Source organism: Python bivittatus, unplaced genomic scaffold (genome assembly GCF_059951505.1).
Source record: "Python bivittatus isolate LINGU-HERP-01145 unplaced genomic scaffold, Pbiv_v1 ctg000080_np1212, whole genome shotgun sequence".
Classification (NCBI taxonomy): Eukaryota; Metazoa; Chordata; class Lepidosauria; order Squamata; family Pythonidae; genus Python; species Python bivittatus.
Window position 1 is genome coordinate 52,347,853 of NW_028277035.1, and position 23,210 is coordinate 52,371,062.

General features: G+C 37.0%; 1 protein-coding gene across 1 annotated transcript in view; it reads right to left on the reverse strand.

Annotated features, from left to right (window-relative positions):
- RFT1 (RFT1 glycolipid translocator homolog) overlaps positions 1-23,210 on the reverse strand; it is a 45,135-nt gene that overhangs the window by 14,943 nt on the left and 6,982 nt on the right. Inside the window, exons 3-11 of the mRNA XM_007432757.4 lie at positions 21,742-21,858; positions 20,444-20,633; positions 19,556-19,657; positions 18,825-18,959; positions 15,189-15,267; positions 11,836-11,886; positions 6,869-6,999; positions 5,326-5,470; positions 3,067-3,172 (exon numbers count right to left, since the gene is read on the reverse strand). Of these exons, the coding sequence (XP_007432819.1) occupies positions 3,067-3,172; positions 5,326-5,470; positions 6,869-6,999; positions 11,836-11,886; positions 15,189-15,267; positions 18,825-18,959; positions 19,556-19,657; positions 20,444-20,633; positions 21,742-21,858 (1,056 nt within the window). The remainder of the gene's footprint in view (positions 1-3,066; positions 3,173-5,325; positions 5,471-6,868; positions 7,000-11,835; positions 11,887-15,188; positions 15,268-18,824; positions 18,960-19,555; positions 19,658-20,443; positions 20,634-21,741; positions 21,859-23,210) is intronic.

A 23,210-nucleotide genomic window follows, 5' to 3' on the forward strand; every position in this document is an offset into this window, starting at 1 on the left:
AGTTAATCATTTGTTTTCAGTGGGATACGTTTTCTATAAAGTTAAATTTGACTGAGATATATCTAATGAGAGTAAATCTACTTTAGCTACTGCTTTCCAAGACGTATCCTTAGTCAATAAAGTTAGTATACATAGAGTTAGTATACATCAGAGCTTTTCACCCAAAGAAAAACAGAATAAATTCACTGAATAGTAAATTTACTAAACAGAATAAATTCACCTCACAAGTGTTACTTTCTTATAAAGTTTATAAGCAACACTCAGGTAGGACCTCTACAACATGCAGTTGTATCAGAGCAAAGTAATGGTAGGCTGGCATCAATGGCAGCTGCTATTGTGCCAGTCACAGGACTGAATTTAGGTCACAGCCACAACAGAAAAGCCTAAGCTGTACCTTTATGGCGAGGTTACTGTTTGAAGAAGGAGCTGCACTATTTTTAAAGGCTAACCCTCATACCGAAACTTAGAATTTTATCTATAATGAGTCTCATTTTCATGGAAGGCACCGTTCTATATAGCAGAGGCTGTGGAGTGAATACAAGGTTTGGGGATCAGTACTGGTAGAGATCAGGGCACCCAAGATCAAGCAGAATGAGTAGAGTTTGCTCATTCTGCAATGCTGTGACCAAATGTAGCACTTCATTTGTTTTCACATAAGAGTGAATGGTGGAGAAGTAAATACTAATGGCTATGCTTATTTTAGGGTATTGCACATTATGTATTTAATAAGACTGTCACTAAGTTCCTGATGCCATTTTACGAACTATTGATTAGGACTAGCATTTTATTGTATCCCTGTAAGTTTACATAATGCATCACTCAGAATAATGTGACTGAGAGCTGTTTAAGACATCCCACAGATAAAAAAAGTATGACACTTCAGTGAGGGATCACTAGGAATAGCTGAATATTTTAACTATGTGGATGGCTACCTTATAGGCAGATGAACCAGTTAGGATGTTCACTGATTGCTGATAAAGCTAGTCAGATATATATCTTCCTTGAAAAGGAATATCATGAACTTAATGGAACATACCTAGCAATAACCATATGTTATCAGAAAACAAGAGCTCTATGTAGGCATTAGAGAAATACCCTGAAGAATGTAGAGATAAAGCACAGAATTTGGAAGGGGGAATACAGTGCTATGTAGAGGAGGAATATGAATAAGCAAACCTAACTGTCCTTTTTTCCATCCCAAAAGGAAATTCCAACTGGGCTGATTAATCCTTCAGCCCTTTACGCTCAATATACAGGAACACCAGAAATAGAATGTTGGGGGCAAGACAGATACACACAACTCCAGACACACACACACACACACACAGAGTAGGTACTCTTGCCATGCTTTATGATTTCTCTGAATACTCAGACAGATGTTTGGCTCTCTACTTCAAGGAACTTGTCTATGAAACCAAAACAGTAGCAGGCACAGGTTATTGCAAAAGTGAAGCAAATGTCCTATTTCTTATTCATTCAAAAAGAAAGAAAAGACCTTTCCATTTTCTACATGTTAATTCTTTACCTCCCAACTCTATGATATCTTTATCTAGGGACATAATTGTTAACATAGAGTTACTGGAATATTACAAAATTATAAATTATGTTCTTCTTTGTAACTATCATGTCTTTCCTACAAAAATGTGAAAATCCGTTACTTAAACTGCATTTTCTGCAATAGTGGACAGATGACAAGAGAAAAATTCTGAAATTGAGAACTTGGCAGCCTCTTGGAAAGCCTCTGAATATTGACCAGTTGAGTACTGCCGCTATAATGTGCTAATAATACTAGCAATCAACATTCTTCTTGCCGATTTTTTATAGGAAACCCAACAGGGAGACTGCCGGAGAGACGGCAAGAGTAAAGAAAGAAGGGTACCAGAAACTTAAAAGAAACAATGTGAATTTGCTGCAGTTTGCAGTTGGTAAGCCCTTAGCAAGACCCAATAGGATAAAGATAAGAAACTACAGGAAGAAAGCTACAGCAGGTTTTCCAAAGTTCCATGAAAACTTTATGGAATTCCATGATATTGGGGCAAAGGGGAGGGGAATCACGTGAATGCAGTTGGGGGCAGCAATAGCAATTTTTCTAAGGTATGGTGGAAAGATCAGGGCTTGTCAACTGACATTCAGAAGCAGGCACCAGAGGTTCAAGATTTTTGTTTTTTAACTAAGATTCCGTGGCCTGAACAATTTTGAAAGCCTCTGTTCTACTGGATGGGATGGAACAGTCCAAATAGAAAAAAATGTTTTCCCCACTCCAAATCCAGAGCAGGCACATACAAATTAATTAAAAGCTTCTAACCGGAATGCTCTTAACTCTTCTTTACAAAGAGGCCAATATCAAGTATATCCTCATACATAATGAGGATTAGTTAATAAATTCTGTTATAATTAGGTGAGTTGCTTCATGCTGTAGGCAAGTAACAGGAACTGCACCAACAAACAAGTTTTATTTATTAGGACCTCAAATAGGTAAGAATCTAACCAATTCAACACACACACCCCAGTACAGCTTGGGGTAATATCATACAGACTTGAAATTTAGCCCTTTGATATATTAGAAAACAATCTACTATAAACAATTCACAATTTATTATCCTTTTGGAGAATTGTATTCATGAATACCTCCTATGCCTAAGTGGTAGAACTAATTGAATGGAAGAATCAGACCCAGGGTCATGTTCACCCTCACTCACAATAACCAGGTGTGCAATTTCATTTACCGGGGACACCCCTAACGTGACTTTGACAAGCTGAATTAAAATCGACCCTTCAACTCTAATTGATTATATGTCTATGTGAACCTTCAGGGACTAAGTGAGTTATGTACATAAACTGCTTCTCTAGCAATCAGTAAACTTCCTAGTTAGATTAGATCCTTCAGTTCATGAATGGTTCCTCATATAAATGAATAGATTTTTCTATCCATGAGAGAGTGTAGCTATCAAGTTTAATAAGCTATCACTTATTCTGAGGGACTTGTTGTACAAACTGGATTCTCTTCCTCATACAAAGTTACAGAGAATACAGAATTAAAGTTAACTTTTAACCATTTTACATTACCTGTCCACTTCTTCTTTGCACATTGAAGCGAATGTAAAACATTCTGTTACCCCATTAACAGCAAGCAGCAAGACATACAAACTATAGCAGCGAAGGAGACTTGGACCTGATTAAATGTTGTGACAAGAGGATTAATCGCATATAACCTAAATTTTGTGCACAAATGCAAACAAAAATATTAATAAATTCTAAAAGCACAATCAACTTACAATCTAACTATTTAAAAAATCTTGTGCAATATAAAGTATTCAAGTATTCAATTTCAAAGCAAACACAGTATAAGAAATAGTAGAAATAATTAGGTTTGAGTGTGGGTTAAACTCTGGGTGCATTTCAGTTACCAACAATCCTCCATTCTTGGTCTCCATCGATATCAGAGAAAGCTTTACTAGGCAAACTGTTCAATTCTGAAGGCCACCAAAAAGCCTATTGCAAGCCAGATGGCTGCTGCTAATGTGCATTCCATTAACAGAATTTATGCATCATTTTCATGCCTGTGGCAGATGCCAAAGTACAATTGACCGACCCATTCTGCTTATTCCAAAATTAATTTTATATTAAAAAATTGAGTCATCCCTTGAAAGCTAGATAGATGTATGCAGAGCATATGAAGCTGCTATACAGAGAGTCAAACCAAATAAACAGACAGACTGATAAAATCTACTTCAACTATAGCAACTCTCTCAAGTCTCAGGGAAAGGTTGCTGCTATATTTTAAATCAGAGATGGGGAACCTGCAGCCCACCAGATGTTACTGGACTACTGTCCCCTGTGCAACCTTAATCAGTATGGCCAGTGGCAAAGGAACCTGGAAGCTTTAGTTCAGCAAAATCTGGAGAGCAGAGGTTTCCTACTCCACTTATAAATGATGAACTGAATATGGAGGTAAACAACTAACAACATGACAGTAGAGTTCATTTATTTGCTTCTTCATGTTCTCGTTTTACACTCAACCATAACAAACAGGAATATATTGTTCCATGAAAGCTGGGGTCTTTTAGAATAGTCCTCTTTCTCCAAGATTCCAAGCAAGAGATAAAATTCAGTGACAACCACATGTATTGTCCAATGCCAATTTAAAACTTTGCATGTTGGGAGTGTGACAACGCACAATGCTGCTTTGACAAATAAAGACAACTATTACAATAACATCACTGCAAAAGTATACTATTAACTCAGAAGAAAAAATCCAACAATTCTGAGCTAAATGTGGCTGAGTTGGATTTTTCAGGCAATTTGCCATTGACATATATGCTAAATATAACTCTGATCATGGCTCTCAATTAGTTCATGTCTGCTTTCAACTTGTCCTAAACTTGATGCTAAAGCATATATGTCAATGGAAAATTGCCTGAAATAACCAACTCAGCCACATTAAAGGCTTAAAGTTGCATGAAGACTGTCCCTTCTTCCCATTTTCTCACTGACTTTGAAAGCACATGGGAAAAACTATTGAGACTTTTCAGAGGGAATTACATTGTTTCATTTGGGAGGGATCACATAACATAAATTATGAGGGAGCAAGAATTATTCTTCCCCCCACCCTCCTGTTTTCTTTCTTACTTTTTAAAAAACCTGGTTCTCACGGCATAATTCCCCTTCCTACTTCCTCTATGAAGAGTCTGCTTTCAAAATGGTTGCCAATCTTTCCATCAAAGGAAGATGGATATGGCACCCAGAAAACCATCTGAGGATCCATAGCACTGTTGTACTATTAAAGAGATGTATAATTTCTCACAACAGCACCAAAAATCCAGATGCATAAAGTACAGCTATGCAGCAAGCCAGATTTGAAGGGAAAGAGTGTGCATCTTTTTCGGATCTTATAGAAAATATGTGTTTGATTTCAGAAAGTGCAGATAAGTGTAACATGCATGTCTATACACACTCTGACTCATTTTTTCCCTTTGAATTCAGGTCATTGCACAGCCCTAGCAAACATGCACTAAATCTAAGACTATAAGATCTAGGCTGCAAAAATCTGGACAACTATGAGAGGGCAGCAGAGATACAGAAAACTCTTTTGCTGACATCTAATGGTCATCTGTATGTTTCCATTTCAGTACTGGTAGCTCCTGCCATAGACCTACTGTAATCATCACACTTCTTCATAACATGCAATCATAACATATCAATTGTTATGTGTCAATTCTTCCAAATCTTCCATATTTTTTTCAGACATAAAAGTGTATCAAAGAGGCTTTCACAACATAGTTTGATGTTTATGAAAGTACTTTTTAAAAAGAAAACAGGTATTACCTGATCCTGAACTGAGCATTGATCCTCCATAAAGATCCAGTGCCAACTGCGAATAGGCAAAGCCAAATACCGTAATGGTTAAGCCAATCAGAAGCACTAGTTTCAACAGTGATTCTAATACAGTAGCTGCCATAGAAATGTCATCCTAAAAAAGAATTATATTTATTTAATGGAAACAACAAAACTACATGCTCAAGATTATTATGCCAAATTAACATGCAGAATAATTAGATTTTACAATGTGCTATATTTAGTTTTCTAGTCATAGTGAAGTTATAATAATTTAACAAAGGCCATTTTTATAGAATATGTTTGATAGTAGACACATTTAGATGTATGTGGTATGCTGAATGTTACAGACAAAAATTAATCTGCACAAATTTGTTCATTAAAATATCCTAATTTCACTGGGAAATCTGCTATGGGAAAGTAAATACATTTAACAAAGCTACCTTCAAATGCAGTAAAGGAAAGCAAGAACATTCAACATTCCCAGATTTTGGTTTGTTTTTTACTTCAATCAATTCTTAAAATAAAGGTGATACTTAGGGCTACCCTATCTGGGCTGCAAAAATCCAGATGCCCACTTGATAACTGCAGATGAAAACCTCTTTGATGCCATTTAATGGCCTTCCAGGTTTAGTGGTCTGTGCCCGAGATATCCAAGCCTTAATCATCCTGTACAGTTTGTTTTAGATTTAGATCTTTTCTCCAGAACTCAAGACAGCACATGTAGCATTCCCTCCTCCAATTTTTCCCCACAGTAAGAGCCTGTGTGGTAAGTTGGATTGATTTTATTTACAATCTCTTATGTGAAATGTATATTCATACTTATTCAAAAGCTAACAATCCAATCCTAAATGCAGTCACTGAAAATAATGTACTACTACAGAATTACAGGAATGAAAGTAAAATCCTGCTTTTAAATCACAAGTTCCAGGACAATTTTAGCATATTTATATATATTCTGTACCTACCCCTTTATTTCCACACACATTCCTAATAGAACAACGTGTTTTCTTTAATTTTCTTTGAAAACCATTATACATCAAAACTTTTCTTATTTAATTCTGTGAACCACCCAAGAGCCAGTTAACATAGGCAGAGGCCTCCTGGATTAGACAGAAGACCAGAATCGTGTTCTGAAATCAGCCAAACAATTTCTTTCTGGGAACTCCTGAAGTAGAGCATGAACAGTTCCCCATCCTCTGAGGCCATATCATCCATACACTTATCCCTCAGCCTTTTAGACCTTCCATTAACTTCAGACCGTCATTTCTAAAATTTAATAAAAACTGATATATTCCTTCCTTTTACCTGTCCTTGTTTTCTCACCATTCAATTTCACTGGGTGGCTCTCTATAATATAGAGGTTCTGTATTATGAGAAGAAAAAAATCTTATGCACATTCTCCATTCTATGCTTAATTATATACCTATCAGTTCTCCTCTCTCTTTCCAATGAAAAAATGTATTCATGTTTTAGATAACAATGATGCTTTCATCCTTTATGTTAGATTACTGAATGATAAGACTAAACTTACCTGTTTTTGCAACTTTATATCCTTCCCACGTTCTAGAACTTTAGCAAAGTACACATAAAAACTCTCTTCTATTGGTAAAAATATAAATCTAGCTGTCAAAGAACCAAGGTTGTTTACAATATCATATACACCTTTGTAAAGGAGGAGAAAAATACAGTTAATATTTTCACTATTTCTTAAAAATTAAAATGCAAAACTATGAATAGTAAGAATGTGTCTGCTCACAATATGCTAAATATAAATTAGTCTTTACTTAAAACCATTTTTCTGCATTTTGCACTAAGATTAAAAGTATTATGCGTATTATAGATACATAAAGTTCTACAATGTTCAGCATAAATTGCTGTGACTAGCACTTGCAACCCATACTAAAGGCAATATATCAATTTAAAAATAAAATTAATATTGTAATTTCTTTCTATAACAATAATCAACAAAATAGAGAAGCCCACTGCATTTCACACTATACTGAGCAAACAATGATTAAATATGTAGCAGACTTATTTCATACAAATGGAAAATCATTTTAAGTTCCAAGAAAAATAAACTATTCCTTTTCAAAGTACAGAATTTTAAAAACACCAAAACTTTGCATTGGTTTCATATCCATTGATCTATTACAGAAATTCCCAATTTGATGTTTTCCAGATGTGTTGGACTTAAATCCTATAATTCAATGCTTTCTGAATTAATTGGCAAATAAAGCCCAGCACACCTAGAGGGTGCCAGGTAAGAAAGCCAGCAGTATCAATTTATCCAATGCAGCATATGTTATATCCTTTCTTCATTAACATGGAATCGGATGACTATATGCTATTATCATGTATATGGCACATCTTAATTCCATCTAATTTCCTCCATTAAGAGAAACTATATCCTTAGAACCAGTTCACTGAAGTTTACGTACAGTATCACTAGGATATAATTAGAAACTGCCACAAAGACCTGTTCATATTCATACTGAATGTGACTCCCCACAATTCTGATTATCTCCCAAGTACCAATAGCTACTTCACTGATAGCTATCCCCCAATCCCAGGGGTTTCAAGCTCTGCAGTCACTGATGCTGTCCCCCAGTTGGGCCTATGCCCTTCCCAGATTTTTTTTTTATCCAAAACAAACTTCTGCCTCATATTTACCTGCATTAATGGAAGATTCCACAGGCAAAACAAATCAATAGTTAGGGATACTGTTCGCCCTCCACCATTTAGTAGCTGATTCGCCAAATCCTCACTCCATTCAATTAGTCCCCTCTCCCCCAGATGGTTTACTCAGGTCATCAGTTGAGGTCCCTAATACTGATTCCTCCATGATTACAATTTAATCTCCATACTCTGCTGGAACATTGCTGGATGGAAAGTGAGGGACCTTCTTGAATTGCATTACTGCTTTTCACATGTTCTTTTTCCAAGAAACCTGAGCTATGGGTGATCTATTTATAGCTAGATATTCCCCTCTTATTATTCCAGGTCTGACAGTCCACCAAAGACAAGCACTGTAACAACGTGAGGCTTTTCATTGCCCAAATGGACAATGGCACTTCTAAATGGCACTGCCGGGGGATTCTAATGGGGAACTCACTTTCTAAGGGCCAAAGAAGGGAATGTGATAAATTATATATTGGTATTATGCACCTATGTTCATCAATAACTCATTTTGTATTGGAATTTGCTTTGACAACAATCACTTCCCTTTAATTTACCTGCTGGATCTTAAAGCAAGTACCAAATTCCTAGAAAAAACCTGCTGCCCTCTTAGTTCCACAACAAAAGGGCATGTTTGGAATAAATGGTCCTAGCAGACCTTCCTGACCAGATGTTAACATAGTATCCTTTTGCTTCATGCTCTTCAATCAAGATCACCCTCAGATTGTCCTAGTCTCCCCCATATTAGATCCAAACCCAACTGTATCAAAGGAAAAAAGGCCCTTCCCACAGCAGTAAATGCCTTCTGACTTAACAACTCTCCAGATACATTCCAGTCACTTTTACAGCAAAAAAGACGAACAAAGTCCTTCTAAAATGAAAGAAAAGAGAACTTATAACAGAAGAGTGGGGGAACTTAATTGCCCTGCTGATCCAGTTTGCCAAAAGAAACTGAAAAAATCTGAAGAATCTTTAGAGAATTATTTAGATTATTATTTAGAGAATTATTGTATTTTCAGAGTATTTTCACACAGGAATCATTAGAGGATCCAGCTGTGACCTACTCTCAAAATGTTCTTCCTGACTGTCCACATCTGAGTTCAAGAATCTTATTTCATAACTAAAACCTGCAAAACAACAGGGAGACTTTATCCCCCAGAATTATTGAGAATAAGGACAGGTGGGCTCCAGTACTAGATGTCCTATTTCATCGATATTAGCAGCTCAGTATGTTTTCTTACTGACTGGAATCATGCCATTTTTATTCTATTCTACAAAACAAATGAAATAAATTAGACCCTGCCAGTCACAGACCTGTCAGCTTGCTTAATACAATTAAGCTATATAGCTATATCTCTACTTAAAACTACTGGACTGTGTTGAAAGTGAAAACTGAGGAGCAGCAAGTTTCAGAGGGGACCAATCAACTTTTAACCATTATCTGGTCCTCTACCAATTAACCAAGAAATACTCTTCCCAGCCAGAGGCTCTCTTTTCACAGGCTTCATTGATTTTAAATCAGACTTTAATTTAATTCCGAGAGAGAAGCTGTGGAAAAATTAAGGGGATCATCAACAGATAAAGGGTTTCACTTTCTCATTCATTTCTTCCACTCTTACACCATTTTGAGATATAGGTGAAGCAGGGGTGCATTCTATCCTCTCTGCGTTTTAATTTCTGTATTAACTCAATAGTCCAGACCCTGGACTAGTCTGTCCCTGCTCATCAGCCCCTGCATTAGGACTTCGAGTAGTTTCAACTCTTTTATATGCTGACAACACTGTGACCATGTCTGCCCCTCAGGTGAGAATGAGAAGGTCACTGAAACCCTTGGCCTCTTTCTGCTCCAAGGAATAACATGTAACAAAAATGATAACATTTTTATTTTAACAGTATTTTTTTTATCTTTTATAATGCTTGTTTTTATCCACCTATTATTTTATTTAATGGTTGTACACCGCCCAGAGACACTTTATGTGAGATTGGCGGTTATATAAATGTGACATATAAACAAACTATCAGAAAACTAAAGTTCTACTATTTGCACAAAACTGTTACAAAATTGTAATTGGCAAGCTAAAGGGAATGCTATCAAGCAAGTAGGCACTCATAAGTATCTCAGAATACTGTTCCAGACTTCACTATAATGGAGAAAACGGTTTTTTATATCTGGCAAGTACTTCTCAGCATAGCTCTTCACCTATTCTGAGATTCTTTCATTTGAAGGGAGCCCACTTTATCCCTGCAGCTTGCAAGGGCTTTGTAGCTGAGGTCCCAGCTTCTTCCAAGTACCCAAATCTGTACTTTTAGAAAGATATCCTTGAAATCATTAAGTTTATTAAACCAATCATTGCAGTCCCAAGATGTATTAAGAATGCTGCTCTGCATTTAGATATGGGCTTGTTCTCTGTGGATGCTAGATAGTTTGGTAGAGGTAGTCCCCGGGTTAAGAATGCCGAGTTTACAGATGATCTATAGTTAAGAATGGAATCTGTTGTAGCAAAATGCGAGTTAAATATACAATGATTTGAGTTAAATACACAGTGGTTTGAGTTAACTACACCATACTACTTATACAATATTATATAATAATACTGTTTTGGCTTACATACAAATTTAAGGACAGACCATGGGAATGGAATTCATTCTTAAACTGGGGACTACCTGTACCATCATTTTAATCTTTGGCTAAAGTCAAAGATTAAAGTTAATCTTAAAAAATATTAAGTTTTCCCAGTGAGCCTAGCCTTATTGGTTCTTAAAGACCACTTTAAGTCAACTAGATTAAAAAAGGTTATTGGCAAACTTCACTCCTTAGCACTCTTGTTGGACAGCCTTTGCCATTAGGCTTTGAAAATGCCAGAACTATTCTTAAACAGTGTATCTGGGACCCTGATTTTCAAATCAATCTAAGTGCAATCTTTCCAAGTGGGGATGTCCCAGCTTCCTAACTCTCATGCAAATTTCACCAGGCCTGGCCTTTGGACAGGGTAGATATTGCCTTCTACTGTTCTGTTGTGATGTTACAAAGCTACTCCTCTACACCAACATGTATGTCCTTATGGGGATGGCCCAAGAGAATCCTTGAACATTATGTTCCTCTGTGGTTCTCTCTACAGGGAATGCCTATCTATCCTATCCTAAAGAAATTCTCTGTGAGAAAATATGATTTCTGTTTGTCACTTCTCCCATCTGATCATTGTTCGGATGCATCTTCCCAGGTTGCTTAATTTTGCACCTTTACATCTCTCCCTAAGTTTGAAAAATTGCATTAATTTCTTCTCTCCCCCCCACCCATACCAATACAATCATATATATGTATGTATTTGTTTTATCTGTATCTGACTGCTGGGGTTATGGGATCAAACTATAATAAAGGTTTGATCAAACTTGGCTTCAATGCAGCTCTACCCTGACATTAGTGGTACATCTCTAAAAGTTCTCCTGTAATGACTTTGCTTACAAGGCAATGAGAATAAAATCCATGTAATTCCATATTCTGATATTAGAATATCATTATAGAGAGAAAAGACATAGCTGCTTTGAGGAGTTGCACAGACATGCTCCATTTGCGCCTCCTGGACAGTCCAAAGCATTTGATTTTAGAATGAAATCCAAAATATTACACAATTATTAGTGATACTTTATAATCTTAGCCTCATAATCAGCTTAGCTGGTATTAGAAAACACACCAAGAAATACCTCTAACCCTTATTACATTTATCATCAAAACTCAAAATGAGATGAAAATGTTTTTAGACTATTTTTAGATTTTAACCTATTCCTTCATGTATGTAAATTTTGTTTAAAAGTCTTTCCTACCTTGGTCTCCAAAATTTAATACATTCAGAAAAGTCATCACATATCTTTCACCTATAAAATTAATACTTCAAATTAGTATTTATTTCCTACACCATTATACTTACAGATTTCTATGGAGTTACAAACCTCAGACATATCTTGAACATGTACAATACACTCTATTTCAGTATCAATATTTATAAAGGTATTACTAGCTATAGTTTGCAAGTTAAAACATTTCAGGTTAGAAATTTTCCACTTCAAGTTCAAAACATTTATGTACTAAGCTTATATGCTGTTACAATCATAATTGGCTCTGAGCACCTTACAGACCCTCAACAAGTAATAAGACAAAAACAGTCTATAAGATGAACATAAATTTCCCAATACCAGTGAATAACCTGCACGTAGAAGACATTCACCCACCAGGGGGAATAAAACAAATACAACTGCTCAGTCCCTACTGAAAAAGCCAGGTTGGAGCTGGAGCTTATCTGATGTCAGGAACATCACTCAAGCTTGAAACACCTGTTTTAAAGTCAAAACAGTTCTATTTTGAGCTCAAAACATTTCCAGACTGGCTAAAACAGTCCTTTTCAAGCTCCAAACAACTGTTTTGAACTTTGAACAGTTGTTCAAAAGTTCTGGCTGTGCTATCTGGGAAGAGTTTCATCCTATTGGTCCTGAAGAAGCAGACTGGATTCTCAAGGCTGTGAATTCAGCCACCTGTGTTTTAGATCTGTGTCCTTCTTGGTTAAGCTAAGACTTCCCAGGAGACATGTGACTAGGTCCAGGCAATTATGAATTCATCCTTAAGAGAAAGGGTGGTCCTGTTGAGGCTTAAGGAGACAGTAGTCCACCCTCTAGTCAAGAAACTTTCACTAAACCCAACCATGTGGACAGTTTCCATCCTGTTTTCAACCTTCCCTTTTTAGGGAAGGTTGTTGAGAAAGGCCTGGAGGAAGCAGATTATCTGAACCCTTTTCAGTCAGGTTTCAGATCAGGACATGGGACCAAGACAACATTGATTGTGCTCGTGGAAGACCTCTGATTGGAGCAGGATGGGGATTGATGTGTCCATCCTGCCTCTCCTTGATCTCTCAGTGGCCTTCAATACCATTAATCATGGTATACTTCTGGGCCAGCTCTGGGGTTTGAAGTGGAAAGACACCGTGTTGTAGTGGTTCTCCTTCCTCCAGGACCAGTTGCAGATAGTGTTGACAGAGGGGGGAGTTCTACCCCAAGACCCCTTCTTTGTGGGGTCTGTGCTCTCCCCATTTCTATTCAACATCTACATGAAGCCACTGAGTGAAGTCATTTACCAACACAGGGTGAGTTATCATCAGTATGGTGATAATTCTGTTACACACTTCTACCCCAGGCCAAGCAAGTGATGCTGTTGGGGTTCTTTCTTGGATATCTGGAAGCTGTGGGACTCTGAATAGGGAAGAACAGGTTCAGCTTAACCCTAGCAAGACCAAATGGCTTTGGGTTTTAGGGCCCCTGGCTCTGGTGATCTTCCATCTTTAGTTCTTGATGGGATAGCACTGCCCAGTCAGAATTGTGTGCAAATTTGAGGTCCTCCTGGACTTGTGGCTCCTGTTCAAAGAGCAGGTAGCAGCTGTGGCCACGAGGGCTCTTGCACAAATCCATCTTGTGTGCCAACTGCATTTTTTCCTGGATTGGGAGCACTGCTCATAGTCACTCATGCCTTAGTTCCTCCTGAGTAGACCACTGGAATGCACTCTACATGGGCTGTCCTTGAAAGTCACTTGGAAGTTACAACTGGTCCAGAATGCAGCAATGTGAGCAGTTATGGTACACCTTAGTATGCTCATGTTACACCACTGCTCCATGAGCTGCACTAGCTCCCTGGTCCAATTCAAGATGCTGGTTGTCACCCATAAATAACCCGGTCCCATGCCTCAGGCTATTTGTGGGACCACCTCTCTCTGGTTGTTTCTGCCCCTTAAATTTATGCAGGTGGGCATGTCTATTAAACTGCGCAGGGCCAGGAAGCATGTCTTTTCTGTTCCAGCACCTGCCCTCTGAAACACCATATCACAAGATTCATGGAACCCTGATCCTGCTAGCATTTCAGAAGTCCTTGAAGACTTGGATGTTCCCTCAGGTCTTGGGTTCTGGACGTTAGATGTGCCCCTCACTGTGAGTTTGTCTTTCTTATGATTGGAGTTGGGTTTGTCCTTAGCCTCCATTACTTTTCTTATTTTTCTTTTTGTGTTCTGTTTGGTTTGGTTTTAATTCTATTAATTTTAATTCACACAGAGATGGATGTCTATGTAAACTAGATATTTATTTATTTATTTAATCAAATTTCTCCCCCCCATCTCCCCCCAATGGGGGACTGTGGGCGACTTACAAAACATTAAAACCATAAATATACATAAAATACATAATACATCTAAAATTTAAAAACTACTAAAAAAGGAAAATCCAAGAAGATGGAAAATCGGGCTGAGGACAGCCAGCCACTATGGGGCCAGCCATCCCCCTGCTTGAAGTGTTCCCTCCCCATCTCAGGCCAAGTGACAGAACCAGGTCTTCAAGCCCCTTCGGAAGGCCAGGAGCGAGGGGGCCAATCGCACCTCTGGGGGCAGAATGTTCCAAAAAACGGGGGCTACTGCAGAGAAGGCCCGCCTTCTGGACCCCACTAATCAAAGTTCTTTACTGAGGGGGTCCGAAGCATGCCCTCTCTGTGTGATCGGGTGGGATGGATTGAAGTCATAGGGGAGAGGCGGTCCCTTCAGTAACCTGGTCCCATGCCATGTAGGGTTTTAAAGGTAATAACCAACACCTTGAATTGGACCTGGAAGCAAACTGGTACCCAATGCAGCTTGGGGAGCAATGGTGTTACATGGGCCCTTCTTGGGGCTCCAAAAATAGCCCATGCGGCCGCATTCTGGACCAGCTGTAGCTTCTGGATACTCTTCAAGGGTAGCCCCATGTAGAGCACATTACAGTAGTCTATCTGGGAGATAACAAGGGCATGAGATATATGAGGCTGCAAGCAGAAATAGTAGACAGATATTTTGAATTCTCTTCTTTCATCAAAGAGTCTTTAAAGAATTCAGTACCTTCCATGAATATAAAGTGCCTTTTCATTCACAAAACGGCCTATGTAGATTCAAGCTCTCATCTACAACTTCCCTTTTGCAATGAACAGAGACTAAACAGATACATTTAATTTAAAAAGACTCATGGAAACAGCATGCTTCTCACTGCTCTTTAGCCTAAGCCCATACCAGCAATTCTAAAAAATACAGAACTGTCAGTTAATGACATTTTTATTGCTATTGTTTGGCAGAAGGGTATTGAGAATGGAAAATTCAAGCTGAAGAAAGTTTCATACTTGCCCTCTGTTAAAACCTGTTTTAGGAATGACTGCTTAAAGAAACTCCAAGTCAGCCTTGCTTCTTTCCAGTTAACAATATCCTGAAATATATACAATTAATTTGGTATAATTAAGGAAATAAAATCTTAATATATTAATATAACCTGTAAATTGTAAATAATATGCATATAATTTCAACCATGGTTTGTACCCACATAAAAATGGCCCTGACTGATGCTTTCTAATCTTATCTGGATATATACAAGTACAGGCCAAAGTAAGTTAAAAAATGATGTCATGTGTCATGACATGTGTGCGCTTGGGAACTAGGCTTATATACATGATGTCATACCCCCCCCCCATTTCCTTCAACAAGACTCCCATGCACAGATAAAGGGATCAGGTTGAGAGTGCACTGTATGAACTAGCTTCCAGACAATTTCCCATTGCAATTTCTGGGAACAAGCCAGCAATTTTTGGAGATATCTTAATCACATCAGAACTTGTATTGTGTATTGATTATCAGTTCATATAATATCACTATCCATGTGGGCACTCATGTATAAAATGGATTCATTTATTAGATACTATAAGAGATAGCTTGCAGAATTGTTTAAGCTGTTTGGATGAAAGTATATAAAGTAAGGTAAATTCAGAACTTTGTACATAACGTTCTTCAACCAAGTACCCAAGCTAAAATTCCAAGGATTCCCAGCTAGCATATAGGCTACACAAGATACAAAGGAATCTCATATTACAATTTTAGGGTTTATCAATCTCTATTACATGGTTGGTGTAGAGAAAAATCACCAGAAGACTATTGTATATTGAGGAGTTTAGGATGGTGTGCCACAATTGTTCCTTCTATTCCCAAGTCTCCTGGACCAAGTTAATTACTGAGCTTCTTTAAAGGCCAGTCAAGGTCCTCTGGCATGAAATGTGTTTTTCAAGGCTGGTTGCTTTGGGATGGTACGGCCTTGGAACTTGGGAGGATACCATAAACAGTGGAATCGGCTGCTGTCCACTCGCCTCAACTTATCTGGTGGAAAGAACCTAAGTTATGAAACCTGAAAACAACAGGTGTGATTAAGGTCCTGCCCTTAGAGGCACATAGCATTCTTCTAAAATTTAGGATAAAAAGCCCTGAAGTTCTGCTCAAGTGGAGCTTTGATGCAGACCTAACTGGGAAGGCGTTGCGTACCGGCCAGAGATTGGGGTCTCCTCGTTGTCATCCACTGGGGCTCCCGACAACTATTGAGGAAAGCTTGCTTGGTATTGTATATTTTACTTACTACTGTACTACTACTATACTACTGTGCCTGCTTTAGAATAAAGACACTTTAACTTCAAACCACTTGTGTGTTTATTGCTTCTGGATCCTTAAAAAGAACCACTGCCTTTGGCAAAACAGTTGATTATATTATCCTTTGTTACCAACCTGATGTTATTTTAGGATATTAACATCCAAGGATTTTTTATTATTATACAAATACAACTTATCAAGACAGTTCACTGGCCCACTTTGTCTGGGCTTGGAAACATAGCAGAGTTGGCCCCAGTTAATACTTCACTGATAGGCCTCCCTAGAACACCAGTTTGGGGAAGGCTAAAAAAAAAAAAAAAAATCCCAGAAGAAAACCATGGCAAGCATTTCCATACCACTGCCAAAACTCCATGGACATATCCATGAAGTTACCAGGGGTCAAGCTTGATTCAATTTACTTTACACTGATAATGGCAGTCAAAATATTATTTGATATAACCTCTGAAAAAGTCACCTGATTTGAAAGATACGAGGTCTTAATTAAATATGAATATACACATATATTTGCCTGTTCCTGGCCTAGTTTCTGTTATCTTTTCTGCAAGTGTTAATGTTGAAGACTCTTCATCTCTAGAGCCAGGTGTTAATATGCAGATCATGGAAATTTCTTCTATTATACCCTCTTCTACTGAATTGGTCACCAGAAGGTTAAAATGCATTGTCCTTTTAGCTTACCCGTATGTTTTTTTGTATTAGAATTAATTATGTATTTTCATATTAGAATAAACTATGCCTTTATGACAGAGAAAATATAAGGTTCTCTAATACTTTTCTGAAAAAACTATCTGTATACAAGATGATTTAGCTAGCCCAGCTATTAGCAAAAGCCATTTTCTGTACAATATAACATAATTACTATTTCTAAAAGATAATTATCTCTAGATGTAAAGGTTTGTTTACATAAATAAAAATCCACTAGATGAAATTTAAATCTAATATTAAAATGGCTGAAAATGTATCTTTGCTTACTAAAGTTAATTTACAGTAGTTCATGCCACCTCAATCTTCTCTGAACATTTCAGAATTATTTTAGTAACTTCATTCAACGTCAAGTTTCATTAAAATCAAAAGAATAGTCTGCACCTTAATAAATTCAGTGACACCAATGCTGAACCAATGGACTTTCATTTCTTTTCATGCATAGGTATCTTAACTGTTTAAACTTAATATCTACTTTGTAGTTTGTTGAGTGCACTATACAGTAGGTCAGCATTTTGAATTCACGTAAGTTATCTTTTATATGATATTTGTATAACCTAAATACAAAGCATAAGGTGGGATTATTCAAAATAACTATTTTATAATCAGAATATTAATTTAAGCATAAAGATTTGTTAGACTCTTTTATAAATAAGAATACATTATGGATTTAAAGTAACAAGCCACTAGAAACATGTTTTATCAAATCTTGGTTTAGAGAAATCACTGGAAGATTTTTGCTTGTAGGAATGAGCAGTGATGCAACATTATGGAATATATAAAAAGGAATTATGATAAAAATACAGTTAAAAAAAGAGCTGGGGGATATGAAATAACTTTAACAACTACTCAAGAATAGCTCAATGGTGATAAACAAATGGCCCTTGATGCTAGTTAATAAAATATTTTCCTGATATTTCCTCCTTACAATCTTACAAGTATAGACTGGACAGATGGTACTTTGTGAGGTGTCACTCTTTGAGGTACAGAAAAACCTTAATGCACAGAAATGTTCCACATGATTTAGAGAGTAAGGAAGATGACCTTGACAGAGATATGCAGAAACTGTTACCTCAGCAAAAGGGGCTGAAGCATTTTTTAAATCCAGAATGGCCAGATAACATTTGGAAGCGGGTCAGGCAGATGCCTCCCTAATTCATTGAAGGAGGTACAGCACAATCAGACTTGCAAGATTCTCTTAGGTTTCCTTGGCAAAAAAGTATTATTTCTATACCAAGATTGCTCTGTTGGAATAGAAATATATCCTTTGTTTAAGTACCAGAATTAGGTCTCATAAAAAGCCTATGAACAAATACGTCTCAGACCATTTCAGGTACTGATGTTTTTATTTTCTATATCGAATATCCAAGTTATAAATGAACTTACCATATAATAAAAATGCGCACACAGAAGCACAAATATTACATGCTTATTTTTTAAAACAATAAAATGTAAATATTTTAAAAAATGCAACCAACCAAGACCTGAAAAATGACAGTGTGGTACTAAAACTGATTAACAGCTACCTGTAACATCTATGATACTCAGTCTAAGGATTTCTTAGGAAAATTTGAACAAAAAAAATTCTTGTGCCAAAATGATAGTTACCTGGTTTTTTAAAGTTGTTGGACTTACCTCATTTTGTCCAAAAGCAGGCAAAAAAGATACCATTCCAGTAATAGGAAATGATTTTTTTGTTGCTTCAGGAGAACCCAAAAATTTCATGAAATATATTATGTAACATGATACTAGAATGGTAGTATATAAAAGCTGCAAAGAAAAAATAATTCATATTTTATAGCCAACAGGAGAGTGTAGCAACATTTCCATTTGAACAACAACAAAAGAGAACACTGGCAACATTCAGGGGTCACGCAATTACACCACTCTGATGGTGACTGCCCCTGCTTAAGGATCAACATGGTGAGGCAGCTGCCAAGGGCCACAGGCTACAAGCACTATGACTTTTCTCTAGGGGGAACCTGGTAGCTTCAGTTCTCAGCTCACACACACCTCATCTTGGGCCAAGAAAAATTAAGATGATGAGGGGGATGCTATGGGTAGGAAGTTTAGTGCTGGATTATTTTCAAGACAAACCCACTTCTGCCCCTATAATTCATCTCACCTCCTTGGCAGAGTAGCACTGCCACTACTGCACGAGAAGCAAGCATATACTAGCCTTCCATCCATACCAGTTGTCCATCATGCTAAATTAAAAGTTATATGTGGCTAATGTGCACTGGGATATAAACATATTTGCTTGTGAACACCATCAATATGATTTGGCTTAAGAAAAACGTACCAGTTTCTACAGCTAATTCACAATAGATCCCATATGTGGAAAGAAAGCAGGTAGAAAATGGTACCTGGGCCAAAGAAAAGATGTAGAGCCCCCAGTGTGGATACAAAACTACTAGAATGACTGTCAAAAAGCATTTGCAAAGCATTGAAAAACTCTCAGCAATCACCTGTGAAGAACATAAAAAGATCTTATTAGATACACAAATTCCTAATGATAATACTTATGTGTCAGATTCAAATATCATGCGATCCAGAATTCTTGTTTTGAAACATTTCTACAAATATGTAGCTCTGAAGAGCCATAAATATTTTCTACAACAGCAGAAACTTCTCAAAGAACAACCATTTTCCTTTAGGATGATATTCTCAATTGTTTGGGTATCCACATCCTCTGTGCCAAAAATAATGAGTTGGACCCCAATTAAGTTACCCTTGCTTTGTTTCAGGAAAATCAGGCAGGATTAAAGATTAAAGATCCTGTTGATTTCAGTGGAGTCAAGTATGATGAAGAGGTTGAGCAATCCTACGGAAGGAATCTTCTAGTCCCAAATGTTGTCTCTGGGCCTGCAATGATGGCTCTGCATTATAAACAAAGCCATCATCAGCTCAGAAGGGGAAAGGAAGATAATGAAAACAATTGCTAGAGATGAAAAGGAAAAATCGTCATGTACTTTGGCTATGCAGGTGTGGGTTCTCAAAGGCTACATCAATGTAAGCCTCATTTTGCCAGTGCAATAGCACTTCTAAGCACTGCTTAGCCAGTCTGGCACAGCGGTTAATGTGCTGGGCTAGACACTAAGAGGCTAAGTTCTAGCTTTCCCTTAGCCATGAAAGCCAGAGGTGTGACTTTCTCAGCCCAACCCACTTCACAAAGTTGTTGTTGTGGGGGAAATAGGAGACAGGAGAATTATGTACAACTACACAAAAATAAAAGGAACTTATTTTTCACTAACCTTTAGCCTTACAAATAAGTGTACTTGAGCTAAAACCCAAAAAGGTTCACCTAGGAGTTCAATCACAGCAGAAAGACCAAAAGCAAGTACTCCGAAATTATAGTAAGGAACTGCATTTTCATCAGGAACTTCAAGTATATCTAGCCAGATCCAGCCCAAGAACACACACCAACATACGCCCAAAGGAACTCTACAAAAGTTAAGAAGACAAACCCTTAAGCCAAAATTCATAACTTGTTCTTTTCTCTCTCATCTTCAACAGTGAATTCTTAGAAAAATCTACACCCATTTTTAGTAAACCAAGAATCAATACAATAAACTTCAGAAATACATGCATCTGTTTTTCCCTACATCTGTATGAATAAATTATTGCTGTTGTTTAATTACAATATCCTTTGAAATGCATTACAACTCGTAAGATTTTTGCATACATATTTATTTATTCAAGAAATCTACATCTTTCTCTCAGTGCTTGAGGGTAGGGCTGCTCTTTGGAAACTAATAGCCAAACACAAAAAGTAAAAAAGGAACAGCAAAAACCGCAAATTTGCAGGTGTTATATGCAAATATGTATGGTCATGGATAAATATATACACACAGAGAGAGAGAGAGAGAGAGAGACTGTATTTGCTGCTTCACTCACTAAAAAAGGCAAGGCGCAAGCATTTCTCCTACTAAAGCAGAGTATGATATAAAAGATCCACAGTTTTTCCCACCGGCGCTAACCTTCCAAAGTTTATTTAACTTTGGAACATTAACATTAAAAAATGGAAATTGCTTTCTTTTTCCAGGCAGCAGAACAAGAAGAATTCTTCCAAAGAGAGGAATTCTCATCCAAGAGCTGTACAGCACCTTTTTTAAACTTGGTACCCTCCAAATGTGGTTTAGGGAGATGTGGTAATTAATATATGCATTAGAATTAAATACCTGGAATGAAACTACTACAGATAAGCTCAAAGATATCAGTGGCAATTTAGATAAATATTAAGTGACTTAAGAATTTCATATTCTATCTTAACTGAACTCAACTGCCTGCTTTTCAACACAGCCATGACTTGAAAAGCAAGCTCCTCTACCTTTTCAAAAGTGCAAGCAAAATTGCTTAATATCCTGCATATTTTCCTTTTGATAATATAAAAAGTGTTCAGATTGAAAGCTGGAAGCTTGCCCCCTATCCATCCAGATATCCTACTTGTCTCATTCAAAGATATGAAATGGCTTCTTTAGCTAACTCTAACACATCTCCAAACCTTGCAGCTTCTTCTGCCAAAATGTTCAAATGAGTCATTTGAACTTACGTTAGCCATAAAAGATTAAATGTTTGGGTCCAGTTTCTCCTTGTGCTCCCACTCAGACAAGCTCTACGGAACGCTTCCCTGGCTAAGAAAACCACTGTTGAATAAAGCAGCATCAGTCTAATGTTTTGGGAGGAAAAGGGAAGAAACAGAAAGAAAAAGGTAGTTTCATTTTAAAAAGGTAATTTCAACTATCAATATTGTTCTTATTACTAATACAGTTATATTAACTATAGTTAATAACTATAACAACTATCAATAATATGTACCAAAGAAGAGTTGATTGCCTTAGGGTTCTCAGTTGTGCACTGTGCTCACCTGGGGGTCACATGCAACTGGGGCGGGTCACAATATTTTATACATGTCGTGTCAGGCACAACTTAGACCAGTGTTGTCCAAACTTGGCCACTGAGTGGACTTCAAGTCATGGCTGGCTGGGGAATTCTGGGAGTTGAAGTCCACTCATCTTAAAGTGGCCAAGTTTGGACAACACTGACTTAGACCTTTGAATATTAATAAGCTTATAAATCCTGCTTCCTTTTTTTTTTTTTAACAAGGAAATATGAACTGCCCCAATATGCATTTTCAAATTAGTATTTATGTTTTAGACCATTTTTTGAAATTAACCTTTTATAAATCCATAGCTGTTTCTTTTAAAGAATTCTTAAATTTAGCTGTTAAAAATCTGAGGTTATATAAAAAATCTCAGTGAAGTTTTTCTATTTTACTTTGATTACATGTATTTTGTGAATTGAGGTGGGGGGGTGTAATACAACTGAAGTGGACAGAACTCTCATTTCTGCAGAATATAACAACTAGAAGATATACGTATTCATGCTTGGGAATGATCCCCGGATGTTAGCATAAGCTTCTTTTCTCTGGATCCTGTCGAAGTTATGTTTAAATGTTACACTAAGTTTCTTAGTAACACTATTAAGTACAGAAACAAAGTAATCTTACAGTATTTTACCATTTTCTGTGTAATTGTAACTCACTGAGTATATTATACAGTTTCAAGAAAAGTGTAAATTATTTTTATTAATTTACACCATAGATTTATCTATGTATTCCCAATGTTTACAGCATTACTAAACTTAACTAAACAAAAAATAAATTTTTATTTTTCACCTATCTAAAAACAAGTTTCCTGAGCGTCTCATAATAAAAATGAAAATCAAGAAATATACAAAATGAAAATCATAAAACAGAGTACGTTGAAAACATTATTCAAAGTTTTCTTAAGTCTCTGGTAGAGTTCTATTGCTTTGGTGGATCAGGTTACATCTTTAACAGCAGATTCTTTCAGAAGTAATTTTGCTCTAGAATAACAGTAGCTAAAAAAAATTACATTAAGGTATCACTAAGTCTGCATCAAGCTACAGCACAGCTCTCTTTTAAAGAGAGAAGTGTAGTATAGGAGATGTGGCTATTCTTTTTCAGGCAAGGTTTCTGTGAATTAAGGGAAGGTAGGG